The sequence below is a fragment of the Heterodontus francisci genome, chromosome 22 (assembly GCF_036365525.1).
Source record: "Heterodontus francisci isolate sHetFra1 chromosome 22, sHetFra1.hap1, whole genome shotgun sequence".
Classification (NCBI taxonomy): Eukaryota; Metazoa; Chordata; class Chondrichthyes; order Heterodontiformes; family Heterodontidae; genus Heterodontus; species Heterodontus francisci.
Genome location: NC_090392.1, coordinates 75,396,653 through 75,422,583, shown reverse-complemented (window position 1 = coordinate 75,422,583; position 25,931 = coordinate 75,396,653). Strand labels below are relative to the sequence as shown.

General features: G+C 43.0%; 1 protein-coding gene across 1 annotated transcript in view; it reads right to left on the bottom strand.

Annotated features, from left to right (window-relative positions):
- Positions 1-23,910, bottom strand: part of LOC137381571 (transmembrane protease serine 5-like) — a 41,513-nt gene extending 17,603 nt beyond the window's left edge. Inside the window, exons 1-3 of the mRNA XM_068054263.1 lie at positions 23,471-23,910; positions 6,950-7,349; positions 5,340-5,438 (exon numbers count right to left, since the gene is read on the bottom strand). Of these exons, the coding sequence (XP_067910364.1) occupies positions 5,340-5,438; positions 6,950-7,349; positions 23,471-23,488 (517 nt within the window). The 5' untranslated portion in view covers positions 23,489-23,910. The remainder of the gene's footprint in view (positions 1-5,339; positions 5,439-6,949; positions 7,350-23,470) is intronic.
- Between the last annotated feature and the right edge of the window lie 2,021 nt (positions 23,911-25,931).

Below are 25,931 nucleotides of genomic sequence, written 5' to 3'. Positions count from 1 at the left end.
CCTGTCACTCCCTTTCTCTTTCCCTGTCTTCTAATTCAAGTTTCCCTTGTTCCAATTGTATCTTTGCTAGCAGTACCCTGTCTGGGTCTGCTTCTGACACTGCTTCTGTTTCTTTAGATTCAAGGGAAAATGGTTGGCCACTAGTCTTATGAGTTCAGACTTCCTAGCCTTGCCACATACAGTGATCCCACACTGCTCAGCCATTTTCCTCAACTCCTCTATAGACAGTGCTTTTAACTTATCCCAAGTTACTTTGCCCTGGCTTGGGGAGCTACTAGCTTCAGTTATGTTCGTACTCTGGCACACGCAGCCACAAGAAAACCTGTATTGAAATCGTTTCTCTTCTTAGATTGGGAACAATTTGGCTTCCCACTTCCAATTTCTCATTTGTCTGTGGGTAAAATCCAGCCCCCAAATTTCTGTTATGACCAGGTGAGAAGAGGCCTGTCAGCCTTTGCCTGGTCTAACCATAACAGTGTTTAATTTTAGAAACACCGTGTTTTTAGCTCCCCCTTAGTGATTTCTTGTTCACTGCTCCAATTGTAAGGCAAAGAAATCAAACAGGTTTCCTTAGATTTAAACAAGAAAGGTAGAAGTTTATTGATCTTAAACTCTAATCTGGCTCCGACTACGAATATGCGACACGACCATGCTAGCATGCATACACGATAAACACACACGCAGATAGAGACAGAAAAGTAGAAAAGAATAAAAGGGGAAAAGTTTGAGGCAATAGATGGGTTTCTATTTTACTGTCCTTTGAGTTTGCTGTGACGGCTTTGGGTGCCGGTCAGACTTGCAATTCATTGGGGCCCAGTGCACGCTTCAACTTATTTCAAGGTCAGAGTCTTGAGGTTTATGTGTCTTCTGTGGGTTCGGTGGCTTGGGAGAAAGTGAGAGAGAGAGGCTTCCTTGCTCCAGCTTCAGTGTGAACTCCCTTTGCCTTTCTCTGTGGCACAATTCAAAAAACCCCAGGTTGCCCAAGCAGGTTAGTCATGTGACTAGCTGGTTTGACTACTTCTGTTTGTGGATTCTGCCATCTTAGCAGTCATCCTGGAATGTGATCGTCCTCGCCTTCAATGTCTGGTGATCACAGCCAATTTTGGGTTATGTGGATCATGGAATAGTCCTTTGTCTCTCCAAGCACTGTCTGTTAGTATGCAAATGTTTTTCCAGCCATGTGTCTGGTGATTTTTTTTAACAAGTCCTTTCTTCACTCCAAAAACAGTTTAAAATCAATGTAAAAATGACAACATTAATATGCCTCATTCTTGGCAGATGGGGATCTGCATGACAAGCTCCTTAAGACAGCTCTCAAGTATCTGAAAGCAGTTCCTTGATAATTAATCACTTTGAAGTTCATTTACCATCATTAACCAGGTAAGCACAGCAGCCAACTTGTGCAAAGCAACTAGACGAATGCCCACTTAATGGGGTTGATTTTGACTTTGTGGTAAATCTGAATCAACAGACTGTTCTACACCTTTCTTATTTTTATTTCCACGGCAGTCAATCAGTTGAGTTTTTGGCGCACAGTGGCAGCAGTGTGTACTATCTATAAGATGAACTGCAGCAACTCGCCAAGACTCCTTCGACAGCACCTTCCAAACCCATGACCTTAGCATCTAGAAGGACAAGGGCAGCAGATGCATGGGAACATCACCACCTGCAAGTTCTCTTTCAAGTCACACACCATTCTGACTTGGAATTATATCACTGTTCCTTCACTGTCACTGGGTTAAAAATTCAGGAATTCGCTCCCCATCAGTACTGTGGGTCTACCTACACCACATGGACACAGACTGCAGTGGTTCAAGAAGGTGGCCTTCCACTACTTTCTCAAAGGCTATTAGGAATGGGCAATAAATGCCGGCCTAGCCAGGAATGCCCATGTCCCGTGAATGAATAAATTAAATAATCTTAAATTAGAACTTTGTTTCAGTTTCCCAGTTGTTGAGTTTTTGGATCTCCGAACTCCAGTGTCAAAACTTAATCAGTGATCGTAAGTAAGCTAAAGAATGGCTGCTATCAGCAAATTTGTCTCTCAACATCCAGCATACAATGCTTCCCTCCCACACAACTCAGTGCCGTATTGATTTATATCCTCTTGGGCATTGGTTCAGTTTCTATCACTTCAGAAATATTCAAGAGCTGAGATGGAGTCAGGTTAACCTGAACTAACCTAGCCAACTCTAACCTTATCAACATTAATTCAACATTTACCGGCATTATTTACACGGGTGGAAATAGCAATACAATTTTATTGGATTTGAGAAAGACCACATCTTCAGCAAACAAAATGTTTTGGGTAAAATAATTCTGGTGTGTTCACTTTAACAAAAACTGGACTTGTGGTGAATTTCTGGAAGTGAGGAGTGTTGGAAATCAGCAGCATAAAAATTATTCTATTGCTAGCTGTCACTTGTGGAAGAAAAGTTACAATTGCATCGGCTCATCAGCCAGACAGGGCTAATGTTGTGAACTCATCCAATGAATCGGAATCTTATAAGATCAAAGAGGCTTGGACGTATTGTAGTTTTGCTCAAAAGCCTGTGATCTTTCAAACCAAGTAGGGGGAGTCTATTGCAAGGGGACATAACCTTAAAATCAGAACCAGTGCAACTCAGCAGAGAAGTTAGCAAGCACTTCTTCATACAGAGGGTGGTAAAAGTGACAAACTCGCACTCCTGCACAAAGCAGTATATGGTAGCTCAATTAATAATTTTAAACCTGATCGGTTTTGGCTAGCTAAAGGTATTAAGGGATATGGAGCCAAGGCAGGTTGATGAAGTTAGGATCCAGATTAACCATGATCTCATTGACTGGTGGAACAGGCTCGAGGGCTGAATGGCCTACTCCTATATTCCTATGCATAATTGATTTGCGTCTAATTTACTGGTGTAAGCGGGTGCAAATACGAAGGAAACTCTAAACCCTTGTGACCTACATCTTTATTCAACACAACCATTTACACCTGCTCATGGTGGTGCCATGCTCTTAGGAGGGAATACTTGAGGTGGCATCCCATGTGAGCTGGGTACTAGTGCCATCTCACTTATATTACAGTGCTGCTGGACTCAGGGATACCTTCAGTAGCCACGCTGTAATATGAGTATAGTACCTGACAGAGGTCTTTAAGATAATGGAAGGGTTTGATAGGGTAGATGCAGAGAAAGTGTTTGTAATTGTGGAGAAAACCAACACTAGACGTCATGAATATAAGGTGGTCACTAATAATTCCAACAGAGAATGTGGGAGGAACTCTTTTTAACCCAGAGAGTGGTGAGAATGTGGAAATTGCTACTACAAGGAATAGTTGAGGTGAATAGTATAGATGCATTTAAAGGGAAGATAGATAAACACATGAGGGAGAAAGGAATAGAAGGATATGCTGATGGGGTTAGATAAAGCAGGCTGGCAGGAGGCTCGTGTGGAGCATAAGCACCTGCATGGTCCTGTTGGGCCGAATGGCCTGGTATTGTATTGTACATTCGATGTAAAAATCAACATTCTTCAGTACGGCAGGAGTTGTTAGCAAATGTGAGAGTGCTGCAGAAATTCTACTGGAGTCCTGAATTCTCTGAAGGGTGTGGAAACTTTGAGTGAAATGTTTATCCTTGTATCCTAGGACAGTTGCATGGGAATGAGAATAATCAAATTTTTGCCTCACCTTTTATTTGCACAATCATTTTGACTTCAGTGGGTAAGTTGGTCATGTAAATGGCAAAAGGACAGAAATGAAACCCAACCCAAATGAATCCTAAATTCCTGTTAATCTGGTTTGTGTTCCAGACTCAGTATTGAGTTCAACAATTTTCAGATCATAACCACTGCTCCCAGTTTTTCAAACAGCAGCTGTTGGTAATGTTTCTACTGTTGCTATTTACAGCTCCTCTAGATCTATCGTCTGTTTCCTAACTTGCACTATCATCCATCTTGTCATTTAATCACTCTCACTTTCCATCCTATCACAGACAGAGGAGATGATGGCGTGTGGTAACGTTACTGGACTAGAAATCCAGAGGCCCAGGCTAGTGCTCTGAGGCTCAAATTTAAATTCAATTAATTAATAAAAAATCTGGAATTGAAAGCTAGTCTCAGTACCGGTGCCATGAAACTCTCATTGATTGTTGTAAAAAGAAAATCCATCTGGTTCACTAATGGTCTTTAGGGAAGGAAATCTGCTGTCCTTACCTGGTCTGGCCTACATGTGACTCCAGATCCACAGCAATGTGATTGACTCTTTACTTCCCTCTGAAATGGCCTAGCCAGTCATTTAGTTGTCAAGGGTAATTAGGGATGGGCAACAAATGCTGGCCAGTGATGCCCACATCCCATGAAAAAATTAAAAAAACTTCTCTTTTGTCTGTCCTCCATTCCTGCCCACCTTTCGCTATCTCTGTAATTGCTTAAATCATATTACATTTCTAACTTTTCCCAGTTCTGATGAAAGGTCATTGACCTGAAAAGTTAACTCTGTTTCTCTCTCCACTAAGGTTGCCAGACCTGCTGAGTATTTCCAACAATTTCTGTTCTCATTTCAAATTTCCAGCATCCACAGTATTTTGTTTCTGTGTTCTGGTAAAGAATAAGATTGGCGATTCCACGCCAAAGTTACCAGCTGTCCATTTTTCCAGGTTGAGTCAGTGAGGTGAAAATGTTATCCACAGTCTCTGCAGAGTTAATTAATAGCAGCCATGGAGGTGGGCATGGGGATGCAGAGGAAGCAGTTGTGCTACAATCGGCTTCCATCCGGCCCTGAGTTAGGGAGGAGAGAGAAATTCAGTTGGTGATTCTGATCACTCTTCAGCAATGCCTGTTCACGTATGAAGAGTAGGCACTTGGGAAAGGCACTGAAGGACTCTGGCCATTCATGAAGCTGTACCCCATCATCAACCACTTCAGCTGAGGGTGAGATGAAATGTTTTCAGACATTTCACCATTGCCTCTTGAATTGCGCATCAAAGCATAACAGTCCAAAGTGTCTTCTACATCTGATCTAAGAGCCATGTCAGTGTTCGATGAGGGAGATGACTGCACTGTGTAAGATAACACCATTAAGAATTGTACTCTGCAATGCTTCACAGAACTAAGGCTCATATTTTAGAGCTGCATTTACTGTTGTTCGATAAAGTTATATAGTGATGTTGTAGAATGTAAATGATATACTGGTGTGTTAGCCCTTTGGGAGTGCACTGCAGTATAAAGAAACAGCAACTGTCTGGTGATGAAAAAGTGTAAAGAACACTTATCAAGTTGATAGTTTAAAATTAGAGATGCTCATTTTAAAAATTCACACCCGACGCAGTGTTGTTCAGTGGGACTTGTTGTTGCCTTACCTATAATAGAAATTCCAACTACAATTGCAGAGAAGATGACGACTACACACAGGAGCACCAGAATCCTCTTGGTTGCACGGGGTGGCCGTCTGCGAGGTCCTAGGGTACAAGATGACAAATGAATTTAATGCTGTCATCCCCCTCTGAAGCAGGAAATTTGCCAACCACCAACTTTTACTTGATGCAGCAACAACTTGCACTTATATAGTGCTTGCAACATAGTAAAATGTCCCAAGGCACGTCATAGGAACAACTTTAAACAAAATTGGACACCGAGCAAAAAAAGAAATAAGGAGATATTAGGATACATGGCCAAAGGCTTGGTTAAAGACACTAAGCAGCGTCTTAAAGGAGGAGAGAGAGAAGGAGAGGTTTAGGGAAGGAATTCCAGATCTTTGTGCCTAAGAAACTCATGACACAGCCACCAATGAACAAAAAGAACAAAGAACAAAGAGCAGTACAGCACAGGAACAGGCCATTCGGCCCTCCAAGCCTGCGCCGATCTTGATGCCTGCCTAAACTAACACATTCTGCACTTCCGGGGCCCATATCCCTCTATTCCCTTCCTATTCATGTATTTGTCAAGATGTCTCTTAAATGTTGCTATCATATCTGCTTCCACCACCTCCCCAGCAGCAAGTTCCAGGCACTCACCACCCTCTGTGTAAAAAACTTGCCTCGCACATCCCCTCTAAACTTTGCCCCTCGCACCTTAAACCTATGTCCCCTAGTAACTGACTCTTCCACCCTGGGAAAAAGCTTCTGACTATCCACTCTGTCCATACCGCTCATTACTTTGTAAACCTCTATCATGTCGCCCCTCCACCTCCCTTGTTCCAGTGAAAACAATCCGAGTTTTTCCAACCTCTCCTCATAGCTAATGCCCTCCAGACCAGGCAACATCCTGGTAAACCTCTTCTGTACCCACTCCAAAGCCTCCACGTCCTTCTGGTAGTGTGGCGACCAGAATTGCACGCAATATTCTAAGTGTGGCCTAACTAAGGTTCTGTACAGCGAGTGATTAAAAAAAGACATGATATGTGGTGAGTCTAGCATGATTGGGAGGAACAGGTAACTTTGGTCTTGTTCCCAGAGCTCTCCACCACTAGAGGGTTTCCTCGCTTCATGTCTGGGTTTGCTGTCGACTAATTGATAGAGATTGATTGCTATGATTAGTCAATAATTCTATTATCATTGTATCACACGACTACCAGGATGGCTGAAGGTGACCTAGATAAACCTTGGTCTTTCATCACCCAGCAATTCCTATGTTTCTAATCAGTACATGATCAGGAGCTGGTGAATGAAAAGAAATTGAAGAAAGGTTTTTTACATTAATACTTGGTGCTTTCTATAGGCATCATAGAACGTAGGCTTATTCTACCTCTGTTCTAGTCTTAGTGAAGGTAGTGGATAGGAGGATAAAGTGGAGTTCATGGTCCCCGGGTCATCTAAGGTCATGTAAAATCACAACAAATTGCATTTATTTGGTGCCCCTAACATAGTAAAATATCCCGAGGAGCTTCACAGGAGCTATTTCAAACAAAATTGGACCCTGAGTCACATGAGGACATGTTAGGACAGGCAACCAAAAGCTTTTCCAGACTTACTGAATCGTCGGCGCCAGCGTTTGCGACGGATAGCTTCTGAGGGGCCCTCTGCTGGCTGTGCTGTTGGCGCTTCGGATGTTGGTGCCTCTAACAAGGGCATGCCCTGCTCCTGCGGCTCAGCCGGATTACTGGTGTGGGATGGATCATTCTTTGAATCCAATAGCATTGATTCAGAACCCTGGATGGGATCTTCTGAGCAAAGCTGAGGTGATGCTTCCAATCTTGTCACTGCCATTAAGGGTACACCCTGCTCCTGGGGCTCAGTGCATTCAGAACTCAGAGTGGGGTCTTCTGAAAACTTTGGTGGTGATGCTTCAGATTGTTTTGATTCTAATAAGGGTATAGTCTCTCCCTGGGGTTCGGCATGTTTCGTGGTTCCAGATGGTTCAACCGTCAAATCCTGTAACATTGATTCATAATTTTGGAAATTAATAATAAAATATAGTAGAAGCATATATAATATATATTATTAAAAATACTTCAACAACAGCTTGCATTTGTATAGTGCCTTTAAAGTAGTAAAACATCTCAACACAGTAGTGTTATCAGACAAAATACTGATAGTGAGCCACATCAGGGTATACTAGGACAGGTGCCCCAAACTTTGGCCAAAGCGGTAGGTTATAAAAACCATATTGAAGGAGGAGCCGTCGAAAGGCAAAGAGGTTTAGGGATGGAATTCCAGAGCTTACGGCCTGGACAGCTAAAGGCATGGCTGTCAATGGTGGAGTGATGGAAATTGGGGATGTGCAAGAGGAAGTGCAGAGGTCTCAGATGGCTTTGTAGGACATTAAGTTCCCAGTCCCGAGCCTTGCTTTCTGTACTCATAATTTTTGGTCACACTGTTGTGTCAACATTTACCAGTGTAAATTCCTATATCAACATTTCCATTAAATTTTGTCATGCCAGTTGTCACAATGTAATTGTAGGCTCTGGCCACAAGGTGAGTGTCTAAAACATCTCTTCCAACTTCATTGTCATTGACTACATTAAAACAAACTGAACTTCATCAGCTGTGGGCATTGATACAGGCAATTTACAAATGTTATTGTAAGATTTTGGTTGTTGTTCAAGCTCCAGAGAGTTGAGCACAAAATCTAGGCTGACGTCCTAGTGCAGTACTGAGGGAATGCTGCTGAGGGATTGAGGGTGCTGTCTTTCAGATGAAATGTCAAACCAAGGCCCTGTCTGCTCTCCCAGGTGGACATTAACTAATCCTGTGGCACTATTTTGAAAAAGTGGGGGGTGGAGTTCTCCAGATCAATATTTATCTCTCAACCAACTTCGCTAAAATAGACAATTTGGTCATTATCACATTGCTGTTTGTGGGAGCTTGCTGTGTGCAAATTGGCTGCTGCATTTCCTACATTACGACAGTGACTACATTTCAAAAGTACTTCATTGGCTGTAAAGCACTCTGGGACATCCTCAGATTGTGAACAGCAGTATATAAATGCAACTTCTTCCTTTATTTTGGGCCAAACTCACCGCATTGCCAGCAGTACTGGAACATAGTGGAGGGCATAGCTGAGATATTAAATGAATACTTTGCATCTGTCTTTTCTCAGGAACAAGATGCAACCCAGGAAGAAAGAGGAGGTAATTCAGACACCAGAAAATTGATAAGGAGGAAGTATTGGATAAGGCACCAGGAACAGATGCGATACATCCGAGGATACCGCGGGAATTGAGAGTGGAAATTGTGGGGGGCTGCAGAAGTAGAGGGACTTGGGTGTATATGTGCATATGTCATTGAAGGTGGCAGGACAGGTTGAGAGAGTGGTTAATAAAGCATACAATATCCTGGGATTTATTAATAGGGGCATAGAGTACAAGAGCAAGGATGAATTGAACTCTAAACAGACACCTTTTGCTAAAAAACAAGATGGAGTAAGAGGTCAGGTGACCTCTCCTATACTGTGAATACACATGGTAACTGCTGGAATGCTGAAAAAATTGTCATATCTGGTCAAGTGTTGAAGAAAGGATTAGAAATGTAAATGACCCATTCTATGTTAATGGCTATCCCTAATCAACTAGTTGGATGAACAATGACCTGGCAGACAGGGAGACTCCAGACTTAAATTCAGGATAATGTGTGTGGATGACTTGGAGATGAGCAACGTCCAAACCCATTGTCTAACAATGGCCACACCATCAAACACCATTTAGGAAAACACAATGGGACATAAACTTGGGTGACCTAACAGAAACCAAGGGCTGAATTTTACAGGCCACTCGACGCTGTGGGTCACAGAGCGGGGGCCGGTTAAAATCTGTGTGGGAGGCCGGCCTCAACCCGCGACGTCGAGAAGGGCCTGCCACTTATTACTGGCAGCCGAGGGACCTCAGTGCAGCCTCCACGCCGCTTGGCGGCGGGCTCTTCATCTCCATATGTAAATTAACATTAATTATATCCAAATTTACTTACCTGCAGGCGGCAGCCATCCCATGCCGATTTTACGGCCTCCGTTCGGCCTTCACACGCCTTCGGAGCTCCGCATGGAGTTCCGAGGCGAGTACCTGGTGGGGTGGGGGGAGGAATAAAATTTTCAGGGCGGGAGGGGTGGAGGAGTGGGGAAAACAATTTCGAATGGATGTGGGGATGGTGGGAAGGGGCTGAAGGGCAAAAGATTGAAGGTTGGGGGGGAAGTTCGGGTGTATGAGAGATCAATTGTTGGTAATTTCGGGCAATGAAATGACCATTGGCGGCATTTGGGGAAGGGCCTCCATCACTTAATTTTATATTTAATAAAAATTGCAACTGATGTCCCTTTAAATATTAAAATGAATTGTAAGGGCTTAAAGCCCTTTAAAAATGGTGCCGATGCCTGCGTGGTGGCGCTGGACTCCGTAGCCGGGGATGCGTCGGCTGCCTTTATGCGTCATTGGCGGCGGCCTCTCCACTCCCACTATTTAAATACGCCCCACGCGCAGAATATCATGGCCGTTCCTCGGTGACCCTTCTGCGTCAGAAGGCTGCCGAGTTGAAAGCGCGCTGCCGAGGAACGTGGCGCGCGATTAAAATTCAGCCCCAAGTCTCTGATAAGGAGGTTTTAATAAGAGACATTTTCTGTGAAGAAAAGCCAAAAGCAGAAGGAAGAGAGATCCACCCCGGCAAGAGCGACCCTACCAGAATACCATATTTAAACTACCTAGAGGCAGAGACGGAAGGTGACCTTGAATATCCCTACCTGAGAAATTATAACAAGATTTCTGCCATTGAACAGTGACTGATTTAACCAAAGAAGTCTTCAGCAAAGCATCTATCCACCTGAAACTTTTCGAAGTTTGATGTCAGTGAACCAGGAAAAAGGAAAAACAAGCCTGTACCGTTTTTAAACCTTCCTCCTGGGGAAACAGACAATCTTTCACAATGGTCTCTTAGTTAACACCAGCAGACTTAAATGCATGCTATCTTTTAATCGCTATATTTTCTTGAGAGCGTGTGTGTATGTGTGTGTGAGTGGGTGAGGTTGTGAATAGTTTCAGCTATTGCTTAATAAGCATATATCTTTCTTTAAATCTCGAGAAAATCTGTCACATGTCTGTTTATTGACAATTAAAACACTCAAGGGTTAAAACACAATTCGAAGAAAAACACACTGGCCGGAAATTTACGCCCCCTGCAGGAACGGGCTGGACACTGGGGGTGGAAGGGGTATAATTGAGTAGGAGGCGGGGGTTGCCATTCCTGTCGCCATCCCACCCCCACTGCAATTGAGTGGTGGTGGAGGTGACAACGGCCCATCCACCCCATGCCAATTAAAGCCCTTAAGTGGCCAATTAATTGCCACTTAAGGGCCTCCTCCCACCGCTGCTGCAATATTACCAGCGGCGGGTAGGTGGTTCAGTCGCTCAGGAGGCCACCTCATAAAACCTGGCGGCCTCCTTGTGAGCTGTGATGGGGGACCCACCTGATTGGGCACCCTGTGCCCAACAGAGTGTCCCCCCATGGCACAAGCCATCCCCTCAGGAGCACCTCCCCACCCACTCTTGAGCGACCACCCTTCCCCCACCGCAGCACCATTGCCCAGCCGATTGTCCTCAGCGAGGCCCCCACACTTACCTGTATTCCAGTGCCTCATCCATGTTGCCAGTCCTGGCTGGGTGCATTCCAAACAGTGGCCACCGCTCTCAGTGGCGCTGTTGGGCCCAAAGAGCTGCCAGCCCGCTGATTGGCCAGCAGCTCTTGGAGGCGAGAATTCCTGCCCAAGAGGGGCAGAAGTCCCACCTGAGGCCAATTCAGGGCCTGGGCCTTGTAAAATTACAGTGTGGCTTCCAGGCCCAGCAGAAGTGGGCTTGCCACTGACGTTTTCTGTTGGTGGGTGGGGCCTCTGGTCCGAAGTAAACTTCCGGCCACTGCCTTCAGCCAGTTTATCAGTGAAAAGTGGAAATCATCCCTATTATTTCCCACCTGTCCATAACAAAAGAATGCAATCATTTTACATTCTGTGACTTAAGAGATACTGCCACCATATATTTGAGGCATGAGAATTTTATGTAGTTTGCAATGCTATTGGATTCGAAGTTTAGGGGTAGATTTTACAATTTCATGCAACTGAAGGCGGGAGAACACATTTGTGGAGGTCAACTCTTTTTTTCTTTATTCATTTATGATGTGGCCATTGCTGGCAAGGCCTGATACTTATTGACCGTCTCTAGCTGCCCTTGAGCAGGTGGTGGTGAGTCGCCTTTTTGAACTGCTGCAGTCCATGCGATGAAGATGCTCCAACAGTGCTGCTTGTTTGGGAGTTACAGGATTTTGAGCCAGCAACTATGAAGGAAAGGCCGATCTTTTTCCAAGTCAGGTTGTGGTGTTCCCATGAGCCTGCTGCCCTTGTCCTTTTAGGTGGTAGAGGTCACAGATTTGGGAGGTGATGTTGTAACCATTATGTTGACCTCTGCACTTACAGTGGGTGGAAGTCTGCGCGGGGAGAGTCAAATTGTAAATTTCCCCTATTAAGTGTGGAATGATAAAAAAGACATTCTGCTTATGAAACCCCTCACCCCCCAGCCCCATTACCACCCAAGTACAATAAGGTGCAGATAGGAAAGTAGGAACAGGAGGAGGCCATTTGGCACCTGGAGCATGTTCAACATTCAATGAGATGATGGCTGATCTAACTCCATATACCTGCCCCTTTGCCCCACATCCCTTAATATATTTGAATATCTCTGATGTAAAATTTATCATTGATCTAGCATCAACTGCCTTTTGTGGACGAGAGTTCCAAACTTCCACCACCCTTTGTGTGTAGAAGTGTTTCCTAACTTCACTCCTGAAAGGTCTGTCTCTATTTTTTAGGCTCTTTCCCCCTAGTCCTAGACTCCCCAACCAGCAGAAATTGTTTCTGTCTATCGACTTTATCTATTTCCCTTAATATCTTGGAAACTTCAATCAAATCTTCTAAATTCCAGGGAAAGCAATCCCAATGGATTGAATTCCCTGAGACAGCTGAGCAGCATCAATTAAATATTCTTAGCTGTAAAAACATTGTAAAATGTCCTTGATTTCCCTGAATTTTTGGACAATACCCACATTATTCAACCTGAGCAGTTCAATTTCATAATTGGCAGGAATGATGATGTAGAACCATGGAGAATCTTTAATTCCACTCTTTCTTTTGTTTCATTTTAATTCCCCCTTCTGTCCACCTGCTGAGGTACAGATCCATGAACAGCTGCAGCTCCTCTCTCCACCCTGTGTCTCACCCAATTGACCATATGTGAGTCTAGACAGTAAGTGTTGGGAGATTATGTGACTGTGGAGGATGTTCCAACAGATACTGCTTCGTCCCAATGCCATCAGATAGCATACAGCAGTGACAATCCTGACTTTCCTCCAACCCAGGTCACTGAGGCCAATTGTTACACCCCGGCTGACTGAGATCAGTTAACTCAATTTTAACCCAAGTGTATGAAAAGAATTGATGTCCAATGAGATTGTAGGGTTGCATAAGGTCCTCATGGTCAGCACAGTGTGTATCATGGAACCTTGGGGACCACAGATGAAGGTTAAATCTCTGTTCCCGTTAATTTACTGATATCTCAGGTTGCGGATACATCTTAGTGTTTTGATTTAGGATTTATCCACCAATGAGACAACTGCCCATTCCAATCCTTCCAGCAAGCAAAGTTCAAATAGAAAAGACCAGCAAAGTATAAGCGCAAAAAGGATGGAGTTGTCTGAGCTTTAAGGCAGGATCCAGTGCTTGGAGGTGGATGAGGGAAAGGAGAGAAGGGGAGAGGGGGAGCAGAGTGGGAGAGAGCAGGCTTTGAAGAGAGAGGGAGGGTTGGATGGAAGTGTGGGTGGAAGTGAGAGACAAGGGAGAGAGAGAGAGAGCGGGTCAGGTAGGAGAGAGGCAGAGGGAGGGAGAGGAGGAGGGTGGAGAGAGTGGGGAAAATGAGAGAGGCTTCACATTGAATTCCCCTAATAAATGGTTCTCTCACCCAGAATGGAAGAAATTATTTGCAATAATGCTGAGTATCCACGAGTATTTCATTATTATTTACACCCTCCTTCTCTCATCTCCAAATCTATATTCACAGGCTTGCAAATGTTCACTGTCATTAAGGTAGGGCTTGTTTTCCAGCCTTTCACATGCAATTGTAAATCCCATTTAATATATGGATGATCCTGTTCCATTCATTCTGATTCTCTGACATCTGAAGTTGGTTTCTGCAATAGCTATCACATTGGAGTGAAATGGGTTGGGTTCTTTGCTTCGAGCAAGAGGCAAAGCATTGGCAACTTGCAAATGGGGAGTGCCTGTTAGTCAAGATACATATTACACCCCTGCTGTTGTACACGATGAAACATCAGCATTCCTCAAATGGACTGATCTTTAGGTCCCTTTGTCCATCTGGCTAAGTTTCATATTTAGATTGATCTGTCAACAACAACTTGCATTTATAAAGTGCCTTTAAAATAGAGAAACGTCCCAAGATGTTGTAATGCCAGCTATGACATTTGAATTACATAGAATGTACAGCACAGAAACAGACCATTCAGCCCAACAGGTCCATGCCAGTGCTTATGATCCACACGAGCCTCCTCCCACTCTACCACATCTCATGCTATCAACATATCCCTTCCATTCCTTTCTCCCTCATGCACAAGTTCCCCATAAATGCGTCTACGCTCTTCGCCTTAACCACTCCCTGTCATAGCAAGTTTCACATTCCCCATCACAGTAAAATTAGCGCAATATCAGTTTAACATTGATTGCTCACTGACAGCTGTCATTATTTGACAAGATAAAAATGTTACATTCAGAAATACTGCAATTTTTTATCAAAGAAATTGTTCGTCAATGCAGCATGTGGCAAGGTGATGCAGAAACCCACTGCTCCGTGGAAATTTCTAAAACTGTGGACTGTGTTTAAATACATTCGCTAGATGTTGGTGCCTTGGGAGCACGCTGAAAATACAAAGATTCAGCAGAACCTGTCCCGTGGCCTATCTGCTAAGAATCTGTGTAAAGCTCAGTGTTATATATTATATACACTGAACTTTGTATAAAATGCATTAAGAAACCAGTGCTGTCTTTTGCAGCACCTTTCACAACCTCAGGACATTCCAAAGTGCTTGACAGCTGATTAAGAACTTCTGAAGTGTAGTCAGTGTTGTAATGTAGGAAACATGGCAGCAAATTTTCACAGAGCAAGATCCCATAAACAGCGACACGATAATGAACAGATAATTTGGTTTTAGTGATGTTCGTTGAGGGATAAATATTGATAAAGATACCAGGAGAGGTCCCCTGCTCTCTTCTTTGAAATGTTCCATGGGATCACTGACAAGAGTGTTATCCACTGAGCCACAGCCGACACCACTACCTGGAAGGACGATTGCAATATAATTCTGTAAATACACAGCTGGTTTCTCAGCACTTAACAGAAAAGAGCAGCATTTGGGTACAGGCCCCTCAGTGGAATCAGTGGATAGTGTCTACCTGAAGCATTAGCCGATCTGTTCCCTTTTAGATGCTGACCGACTTGCAGTGCACATCCAACTTACATTTAAACTTTGATAAAAAATTTTTTTTTAATATAATAATTTATACTTCAGAACACTGATTTAAATTTGCCATGTTTGAGTCTTACCATAATTGAAGGTTTTCAGCACACGCGATTCATGACTGTCAGTGGTTCATGTGTTTCGGTGCCTGGTTTTAGACTAAGTGGCACAGCCCTGTGTCGCAGCGAGAGATAATGCAATCAGCATTATAGTAGAGGATGAGTGCTGTTTTTATACAGCAATCAAGAGAGCTATTCAGCTGGTAGAACCAGTTTTCAAGCGTCACGTTGTGGACAAATTCTACAAAAATATAGCTGCTCTGTTGCTGGGCAACCACTTAATTTTGCTGGTAATATCCATATGTGACTCAAAAAACTATTTTAGGAAGTGGAGTTGCCCGATGGTAAGGGTCAAACAGACTGATACTGAGCTATGAAGATCAAAACATCACAGATTCCATTTCCCATTCTCTACTTAGTTGATCTTGCCTGAAGTGACAGTGGGGCTAGGAAGAAAGTTTTTCATATAAACCGCCCCTTTCACAACCTCGAGACATTCTGAAGCACTTTGCAGCCAATGAAGTGCTTTTGAATTGTAGTCGCTGTTACAACGTAAGAATTCAATGATTAACCTCAGTCCATGGAAGGGAGCACAGTTCCCAGCTGGAAAGTGCAAGTGTGCAGACTTCAGGGAGAATAGAATTGGGCTTGGCAGACTACTCCCAGCATCATTCTATTGTTAAGCAATCCTTCACAGGTAATGATGATGGATACGTGCTGTGGAATACTAGCAAAACCAGATCTAAGACAATTGACAAAAGAACAAGAGGTGACATGAGGAAATATATTTATATGCAGTGAGTTGTTATGATCTGAAACACACTACCTGAAAGGGTGACAGAGTCAGACTCAATAATAATTTTCCAAAGGGAATTGGACAGATAGTTAAAAGTGGAAAAATTTGCCTGGCCATGGTGAAAGAGCAGGCAGTGAGCCAGACTGATGGAGAGCTCTTTCAAAGAACTGACTCAGGAGCGATGGCCAGAATGGTCTCCTTCTGTCCTGTATGATTCCATGATCAATTTAGGGACAGTCTTATCCTTTGGCCCTTTTCTACTATGAATTGGATTGAGACTTTCTGAACTTATTTAACTTGGGACACTTGAAGGCAGCAGAGACTCTCAGCTGGTCTGGCTAGATTTAAACTTGAATCCCGGTGTAAAAAGACATCTTGCTAACCTCACCTCAATGTTCACAATGCTTTCAGAATGCTGACTTGGTTAAGTATGAAATCTGGTTGCGTTCTTGTTCAGTAATCTTCTGTTTGCCTAGTGAAGTCAGTAGAACTACAATGGCACCAAACAAAACTCATAATCTTCATTAATCTTTCCAAAGCTGCATCTGTACCTTTAAACTCCTAGCAACCACATGCAATTGGGAACATCACGATCTGTGCTGGATTTGTAAAGTGGAAGGCTATTCTATGGGTCAGTCTGTTTAGAAGACGTGAATTGAATTAAATACTTTATACATGTACAAGTTTATAACGTACACATTAAATCCACAGGAAATCTATTAGGCTTTTGTTCTTATCTGATGCTAAAAGTGAAGGTAAGATTTAGATTTTAGATTTTAGAGATACAGCACTGAAACAGGCCCTTCGGCCCACCGAGTCTGTGCCGACCATTAACCACCCATTTATACTAATCCTACACTAATCCCATATTCCTACCACATCCTCACCTGTTCCTATATTCCCCTACCACCTACCTATACTAGTGGCAATTTATAATGGCCAATTCACCTATCAACCTGCAAGTCTTTTGGCTGTGGGAGGAAACCTACCTAATTGAAGTGAATAACTCTAACTGCTGGTACCTCTCCAGTTTCAGATTGCAGCCCTTTTTTCATCCAAGTGTCAGCTATGGCTCAGTTGGTAACCATCCTGCCTCTAAGTCAGAAGATTGTGACTTCAGGTTCCACTTCATAAAAATCAAGGCTGACGTTTCAGTGTGGTACTGAGAGAGTGTTGCACTGTCAGAGGTGGTATCTGCCTGCTCAGGTTGATGTAAAAGATCCCATGGCATTATTTCAAAGAAGTGCAGTGGCGTTATCTTTGGTATCCTGGCCAAAATTTATCCCTCAATCAACGTCACAAAAATGGATTATCTGATCATTGTCATATTGATGTTTGTGGGAGCTTGCTGTGTGCAAATCAGCTGCCGTGTTTCCTACACTACAACAGTGACTATACTTCAAAAATATATTGAATTGGCTATAAAGTGCTTTGAGACGTCCGGTGGTAGTGAAAGGTGCCATATAAATGCAAGTCTTTCTTTCAACTGAAGAGGCAGCTGCTGACCTGGGTCCCATATTAAATTCATCCTGTGCATTTTGGGGTAAATGATGTGGGATTCTTGCACACAGCCAGGACATATCGGACAATGGCAGTGATTTCTTTTTCTGCTCATTGATTTTTGGTGCAGAGCTGAGGGTTTGCCTACCCTCCAGGATTGACCTGGAGTCTCCAGGAATTAAAGGTTAATTTCCTGGACACTGCTTCAGCAACCTTTGATAAATTTAAAAAAAGTGCTTTTTGTCTATTTAGTTTCAACATTTGTGCTTATTATTTGTACAATATTGGAAATGTGGGGAAAGTGCTGTTTGACTGACAAGCCATGAATCATTCATTCAGGTAAAGGAGAGGCTGTATGCTTTACATTGGTGTGTGAAGGTGGAGGAGTGCAACGGCGATTGTGTTGGGTGACTAATGGTGAGGGTGGGGTGGTGGGAGTGTCATGTGACACTACCTCCAGAAATACATCCAACCCGAGTGGAGCCTTCTAAATAGGTTACCTTTATTCAGTAACTCAGGACACCACAGGGTAGTTTCCCGTGAGTTTGCTCTTGGTCTCTTACAAACTTGCAGAGTTGGCAATACTGCAAAGCTGTTTTAAGATTTCATTCTGCACCGACCTGACCCTGTGTACTGTTTGCACAAATTCACAAGTATAATATGACCATTGAACACAGCAATATGTACTTTAAGTGGGCCACTCCTTTAAGCTCAAGTTATTTTTGATCCAGTAATTTTAGTTTCACCCTTGCATCCATGACCCATCTCCTCTTAAAGGGGCGGTGCCCTCTGGATGAAAAAACAAAAAACCTTTTGCCAAAATTGTAACAGCGTGACATAAACGTTGAAAGCAATCATTACCTCATTTATCAGGTGACAACAGTTACAACCTGCATTATTATAGTCCTTGTTGTGTACAGAGAGAGAAGCTTGATTGGGCTTTAAAGGATAGAGAACAACAAATGAAGACTGAATAAGGGGAAACGTTAAGAGGCAAAAATGCTATTGAGTGGAAGGCTTGAAAGCAGAAAGAGAAGAGAGACAGTGGAGGCATTAAGCTTGAGTTCCAAATGATATTTTTATTTTTTATTTATTCATTCACAGAATGTGGACATTGTTGGCAAGACCAGCATTTATTGTCCATCCTTAATTGCCCTTGAGAAAGTGGTGGTGAGCCGCCTTCTTGAACCTCTGTAGTCCATGTGGTGAGAGAGTTTCCATGGGGCTGTTAGGGCGGAGCGCCAGGATTCTGACCCAGTGATGATGATGAAGGAACAGTGATATATTTCCAAATCAAGATGGTGTGTGACATGGAGGTGATGGTGTTCCCATGCAACTGCTGCCATTATCTTTCTAGATGGTAGAGTCCATAGATTTGGAAGATGGTGTTGCAACCAGTGCTCATCACACTTGGCTTGTGTCAATTGGTAGCACTCGTGTCTCTGAGTCAGAAAGTTGTGGGTTCAAGTTCCATTCCACCGACTTGAGCACATAAATCAAGGCTGACGTTCCAGTGTAGTACTGAGGGAGTGCTACATTGTGGGAGGTGCCATCTTCCATATGAGATGTTTAACAGAGGCCCTGTCTGCTCTCTCAGGTGGATGTAAAAGATTCCATGGTACCATGTTGAAGAAGGACAGGTGAATTATCCATGATGCCTGATCAATATTTATCCCTCAATCAACATCACAGAAACAGATTATCTGGTTATTATCACATTGCTATTTGTGGGAGCTTGCTGTGTGCAAGTTGGCCACTGGGCTTCCTACATTCCAACAGTTAGTACACTACAAAAGTACACCATTGGTTGTAAAGTGCTTTGGGAAAACCTGTGGTTGTGAAAGGCACTACATTAAATGGAAATTTTTCAATTTGTGCACAAACATTTCTTACCAAGGGAAATTGTGTCCTTTTAAAAGAGATTACCCTGTAAATCTATACAATTGAATGTTGTGATTGCGACTTTTGTTAGCAGTGTTTGAGAGTAACTGGTATCAATCTGAATGGAGCATGAGAGAGCTGAGGAGTGACTGAGAGATACTCGTGATCTCCTCATCTGGCCACTGAGCCTGGGTGTTTGTCCTTGGATATTGCAAATGTGCCATTCATGTCAAGAACAGGATTGACAGCTGACTCGACACAAATTATAAAAAAGATTTGAAATCCAAAGCTCTCTGAATCCTATTGGGAGAAATTGATATTTAGCTGTGTAGATGATTGAAGTGTCTAATTTTCCTCTGGTGTCTGTACTTGATTGTGATGGATTTTAGTCTTATGGTAATAAATGCAGTGCCCAGCTGACTGAGCAGGTGTAGAAGTTTTTGTTTTACTGCAGGGAAACCAGAATTTCTTTTCCCAATTTCAGAAGTGAATAGGAGCACGATAGGAGCAGGTGAGGTGAAAGGGGTCATAGATTGAGTTGTGGGGTTCGATACCAAAGACCAGGCACTTTGAGTACAAAGCTACACATGGAGAGAGAGTGGACATATGAACATTCGAACATACGAATTCGAAGCAGGAGTAGGCCACTCGACCCCTTGAGCCTGCTCCACCATTCAACAAGATCACGGCTGATCTGATTGTAACTTCAACTCCACATTTCCGCCTATCCCCGATAACCTTTCACCCCCTTGTTTATCAAGAATCTATCTACCTCTACCTTAAAAATATTCAAAGACTCTGCTTCCACCACCTTTTGAGGCAGAGAGTTCCAAAGACTCATGACCCTCTAAGAGAAAAAACATTCTCCTCATCTCTGTCTTAAATGGACGACCCCTTATTTTTAAATAGTGATCCCTAGTTCTAGTTTCTCCTACAAGAGGAAACATCCTTTCCACATCCACTCTGTTAAGATCAGTGCATCTGTGACATTTTTTTGTGTTATGTATTAATTCCCAGAACCTCCATATCATAAACAGTTAGAAGCAAATGGGGGGATGGGCTTTTATTTAAAACAAGATTTTGAACATGCAGTTTAAATTTTAGAAACATCTGGTTGGATGATCCAATAAACCAGACTGGTGGGTTTGAAACCTTAGGGACCTCCAGAATGGGCAATGCTGTAATTGTTTCATTTTGCAGTCTATAAGAGGTAAAGAGTTTGTATATATAAACTCAATCTGTATCAATTTGCATATAAAGTATCTGGCCTTCAGTTATATTTGTAGCCTACTCTCCTCCGTACGTTGATAATTGTTTTGCAGTTGCTTTGCTGAATCTCATTTGCACAAATCAATATGGCTTTCCAGGTGCTAAGCTACATGTCCAAAGCTTAGCCTCAAGTGTAAGTCTTAAAGTCATTCTTAGCCAATCCGAATCTTCCCCTATGAGTGCTTGTCATGAACACGTGCTATGTTGAATGATGACTTTTTTTATCCATCAGTTGGAAACCTGAATTAAACTTTAAAAAAAGAACAGGAGACGAAGAACTGATAAAGGATCACTACTAGCAGCTAAAATGGCCACCACATTTTACATCTAAATACCTTGCATTCCAAGGTATCGAGGTGGAGACGAAAGTCTGGTTAGTCCTCATCCAGAACAATGGTGAGAATTTTGAATGGATTACCTGGTCCTGCCTTCATTAACAAGACATTAAAGGCAATCTTGGAACATTAACACTGATAGAGATGAACCAGTCAAAGGGTAAGCCTGGAACAATGGAGTTCTGAGAGATTGGAATTTTTAGACATGATCCAATAATTTGCAAAAGAGAGAATACACTGGGCCGTCATGTGACAGACTCTCCATCTGTGTGAAAACTTGCAGGTCCTTCTCTCTACAGCACACAAGCAGCTAAATTTGACCAGTGAAGGACCCAAGTGGGAGTCTCCCTCTCTCTCCCTCTCCAGGCGACCTTGCAAGTTCAAATCCTGCCTGCTGACTGCAAAACATCCAAGTCTATCATTGTTGCAAATAGAGACCCCAGGAAGAAAACCATCTGCATCACTGTCTCCAAGAAATCCCTTAACCAGTTGGCCAGATCTACCAGCCAGAAACTTCAGGACCACCAAGTTCAGCTGGAAGACCATTGAATGACCCGACTCCACAAACTGTATATTCTTTTTTATTGTTCCAGACTCTAATCCAACTAATCTATTCTTCTCCACTCTGTAACCTATTTGTGTGTGTGATTCTCGTGTGTGCGCGTGTGAGTGTGTGAAAGTTAGAGTGTAGTTTATTATTTTACTCAGATCGGGTTTTGGTTTTAGTACAATAAACTAATTTCTTCCTTGTTTAAACTCAAGAAAACCTGTCCAATTACTTCTTTTATGATCATAGCACATAATGGGTTAAACATGCACTGAATTGGTAAGCACATCCACTGTTTCCACCCCTCCTCACCTGATCGTAACAGTGCTCCTCTTGTCTAAAGTCCATTTCTTTGATCCAGTTTTGCTTTTTTTAGGTATCTTTAATCTTGACAGCTTAATTCAATGACAAGCCAGTTTAGGTCAATTAATTGTGTTTTCTGTGCTAGGCGCAACCAATTGTAATGGCAAACAACAGAATTAATTACATTGGCAAAACCAATGGCTAATCTCTGCCAGGCAACCTGCAATCGCTGTTGTCCCCTTTTTGAAGTGAGAACTCATTAGTTGCAGTGGTGTTCCAATGTTTAATAATGATAATCCATTAAATTAGACCATTGTCTTATTTCTCAAAAAGCCTTTGGGTAAGGAGCATATCAAACTTCAGTCGTAGGAAACAACATCATCCCCACTGGGTTACATAGGACTCAGAGACTTGAAGAAGGCCATTAGGCCTGACTGGTCTGTGCTGGTGTTTATTTTCCACACAAGCTTCCTCCCACTTCTCCCTTCATCTCACCTTATCAGCCAACCATTCTATTCCTTTCTTGGAATGGACTGAGGAGGGAGGTGGGGAGTGAGGTGGGGAGAGGAGGGAGGGGTGTATGAGGGAGATGTTTAGGGGAGGGAGATGTGGGTGTGGGGGGAGAGAGGGAGGTGTGGGCATGAGGGAGAGAGGTGTTTGGGGAGGGATGGGAGGGAGGTGTGTGTGGAGGGGTGGGAGGGAGGTGTTTGGGGAGGGGTATGAGTGTTGGGCAGAGGGAGGGAGATGGGTGTGGGTGAGGGAGGAAGTTACAGTTGGCTCTTTGGCCTAGAGCTACTAAGGCTGTATATAATCGCTATTTTAAATACCTTAAATTGATTTGTGATAACTAAAATTAATTTTCTTCAGATACAAGAAGACATTAAATATGAATGTATATCTTTCACACTATTTCAAAAACGCTAATGCAGCACTTGGGAAAAAAAACCCTCACATTTTACTACTGAAAGTAGGCTTGAATCTAGGCCCTTTGGCAATGTGGCCTAATATGTTTGAAGTCCTTTTTCTGTGTCAAAGAATTTCTGGATTTTTATTACTGCTTTGGGATCACGTTCCACGGATTCAGTTTATTTTTCTCTGAAATCCCAAAAGTTTCACACCTGACTTATGAAAAAGAAAATTAATATTTCTAGTGGAAGTGTGGTGAGACATGAACCTGTCATGACTGAACCATTAGCTGTATCCAGTGACCCATCAGTTGGATTATAGGAGAATAAAACTGAAATATGCACAAAGCACAATATTTTCATTGGTAAACTTAGATTTGAGGGAGAAAGCCCACTCTAATGCTGTGAAAGTCAGCTTGCTGGTGAATATAGGGGCAGTGCCCTCCCAGAAAAAAGATTTTTGACAATGTTTCGATCCGTTTTCGAAAATTTTGAACTCTACTGTGATTCAGTACTGAAGCCAAAAATATATTAATTTTGAAATTCCAAGCTTGGAGTTTAAATTCCTGTCAATGCAGGAGGAAGGGAAAGATCCCACACTTCTGAAGTCTTAAAAAACATTGGGTATGTGAGACCGTTATCTTGCTCAAGGTGTTCCAAGTCTAACCATATTCTGCTGCAGAGCATCCAGGCATGTTGTCTACATGGCCAAGACTCGTCTGCATGTTGTCTCCATCGTAAAATATTTGGGATTATTAGACAGAGCACAAATCATTCCCATGGTCATTAAGAAACAGAGTTAATTGTAATTATAAAGTAACCGGTGTCAACATAACAACCTTCAGCGCAGCCCCATGATAGTTACACAAACCTGCAATGAATCTACATGTCAGTTGGATTTACCTGCACAGCAGACTGCATTGTAGGCTGAGTCAGTTGATGACAATATGGAGGTCCTGTGTTGGTTGCAATAACTGCAGTGGAGCTCCCAGGTCAGTTGCACTCACCTCCTTTCACCATCTCAAATATGAGAACAAGTTTGAAAAAGGAAAACAGAGACGTGCTGCTAATTAGGTTAAAACTCCTGATACAATGCCTGACTATTTTGACATTGCTTTAATTTGAAACAAAGGGCAACGTTCTTCTTTTAAAAAAACAATAAATTGTACCCTGTGACGATAAGAAGAAGATGACTTGCTGTGTTAATCTGACCGGCACTCTCTCCTGGAATTGTTCATGCACTATGGTACCTGGTTACACATCCACAATGGAAAAGAGGGCCGGTTCGAAGCCTTACAGTTGGACAAGAGGCCAGGCTGCAGTGTAACCTGAAAGGCACAGTTTCAGGTGCTGGCTGCAGTTATTTCAGGGCAATGGGAGAGAGCTGTTCATTTATATGGAGATGTGGGAATTGCATCCTTATGATTGGCACTGGCGAAGAGCCTGTAGCATGTTTCCAAAAGGTGCAAGTTGTTTGCTGCAGATGTTATCTATTTTGTACAGTCCTTTAATATTTAACCTTGAAGATATTTCATTTCAGCCTCCACTTAGCTAATCTCGAATAGTATTTTGAATTATTCAGTGTGCTTATCTACAAAACGTATAGAGCTTGGGCAGGACTGTGCTCTTTGTTTGTTACAAGTTCCAGTTTAGACTTTGAGTAGATCATCAGTAAACATAGTGTTGCAACTTTATAATTGCAAGACCCCATTCACGAGACTGCTGCCTAAACAAGTGCTTCCTTCTCTCTAAAGTTATTACTTTGCTCCTTCTGTACATTTACAGATATAATTCACACAGATGCAGTTAATTTGTGAGACAGGAGTCACTCTGGGCCCAGAAATGCTGTTTGACGATCTACACCACACGAATGGGCCAGTCAGGGGAAGGCAAAGGTGAGTTGCCCACTCCAAATGTGGATGGTTAACAACTATGATCTTGTGTGTTGCTGGAATCCATACTGTAAGGCCTATAGTGCACATATATATTACAAAAGAAATGACAGAGTATGTGATTTATAGCCCTGACTCAGCTTCTGCGGTGACTTAGGCTGCATTTAAACAAAGGTAGTAAATGATCTGTCCTCTTCGCTCTACAGCCACTCAGGCCTTAACACGACACAACATAGATTACAGCTCGCAACTTCAGAGCTAGCACAAAATCAAAACCACTTTACGGACATGAAGCTTGTAGTGTGAAGGCTGTCTTTCCACAACCGTAGTGTCAGTGCATGTGTTTTCACTTTGCAGCAATGCTAAAGCTCTAGAGCAATTCTGGACTTGGGGCCCAACTGAGTCTTGAATGAGGTGGTGTGACAGTTCCTGGAGGAGTGCATTGTGTGTACTATCTACAAGATGCACTGCAAAAACTTGCCAAAGATTCTTCAATAGAAACTCCAAAACTACTGATCTCCACCACCTAGAACAATAAGGGCAGCAGGTGCATGGTAACATCAACACCTGCACGTTCCCCTCCAACTTACACACAATTATGACTTGGAATTATATTGCCGGTCCTTCATCGTCGCTGAGATGTCCTACAGGTCGATGCCACATGACATTTCTGATATGAGCGCCAAGCCCCCTCGGAATGGTTTCACACCACTTTAACAAAATTGTAAACCCATTAGGATTGGTGCAGTTGAACTGTGCTGTGTGCCTAAATGTGATTTGAGAACGATATGGTATCAAGACAGAAATGGAAAAAAACTGGTCCATAACAGATACCACAGCCCTGATATTAGTGGGGAGGGTGTGGGTGAGGCTGACAAAGGCTGAGAAACTGGTAAAGTTGGGGTTTCATATTTTAGCTTCATTTCCTGCCCAGCAGCTGGTCAAATGGAAAGCCTGCTCGACAGCTGTGAGGGAATACCGGTGGCAGGAAGCTGTAGCCAGGGACCTTTGAGGATTTACCTGAGGAGTTGGGAGAGGTCACGATTAGGAGGGAGAGACTGAAGGCTTCCTTGAGAGGCCTGGGGTGTTTTTTTTGGGAGGGAGCTCTGGACGACAGAAAGCAGCTCATGCCTCCCTTTCACTGCTGAGTTTCCTAACCCTTGGGAAACATGTGCAATCAATTTCACTGTGGGAGTCCAATGTAAACATGTGACGTGTCCTGCCTATCCATACTGAAACACTCTGACGCCCTGATATCTGACGCCATTAAAAACTGTGCACTGCATGTTAGAGTTACCTTCCCCATATTTAATTCTTTAACACTGACCCTCTCCTGCCTATCATTGCAGGGCTGGGGATAGACGTGGTAACTTAGAAGTACAGCGGTATATAACACTTGCAACTTAACACCTTTTGCTATGGCACTTTCTTTTATATAATAGCCTGCAAGGTAGATAGAGTCCTGCTTTGCA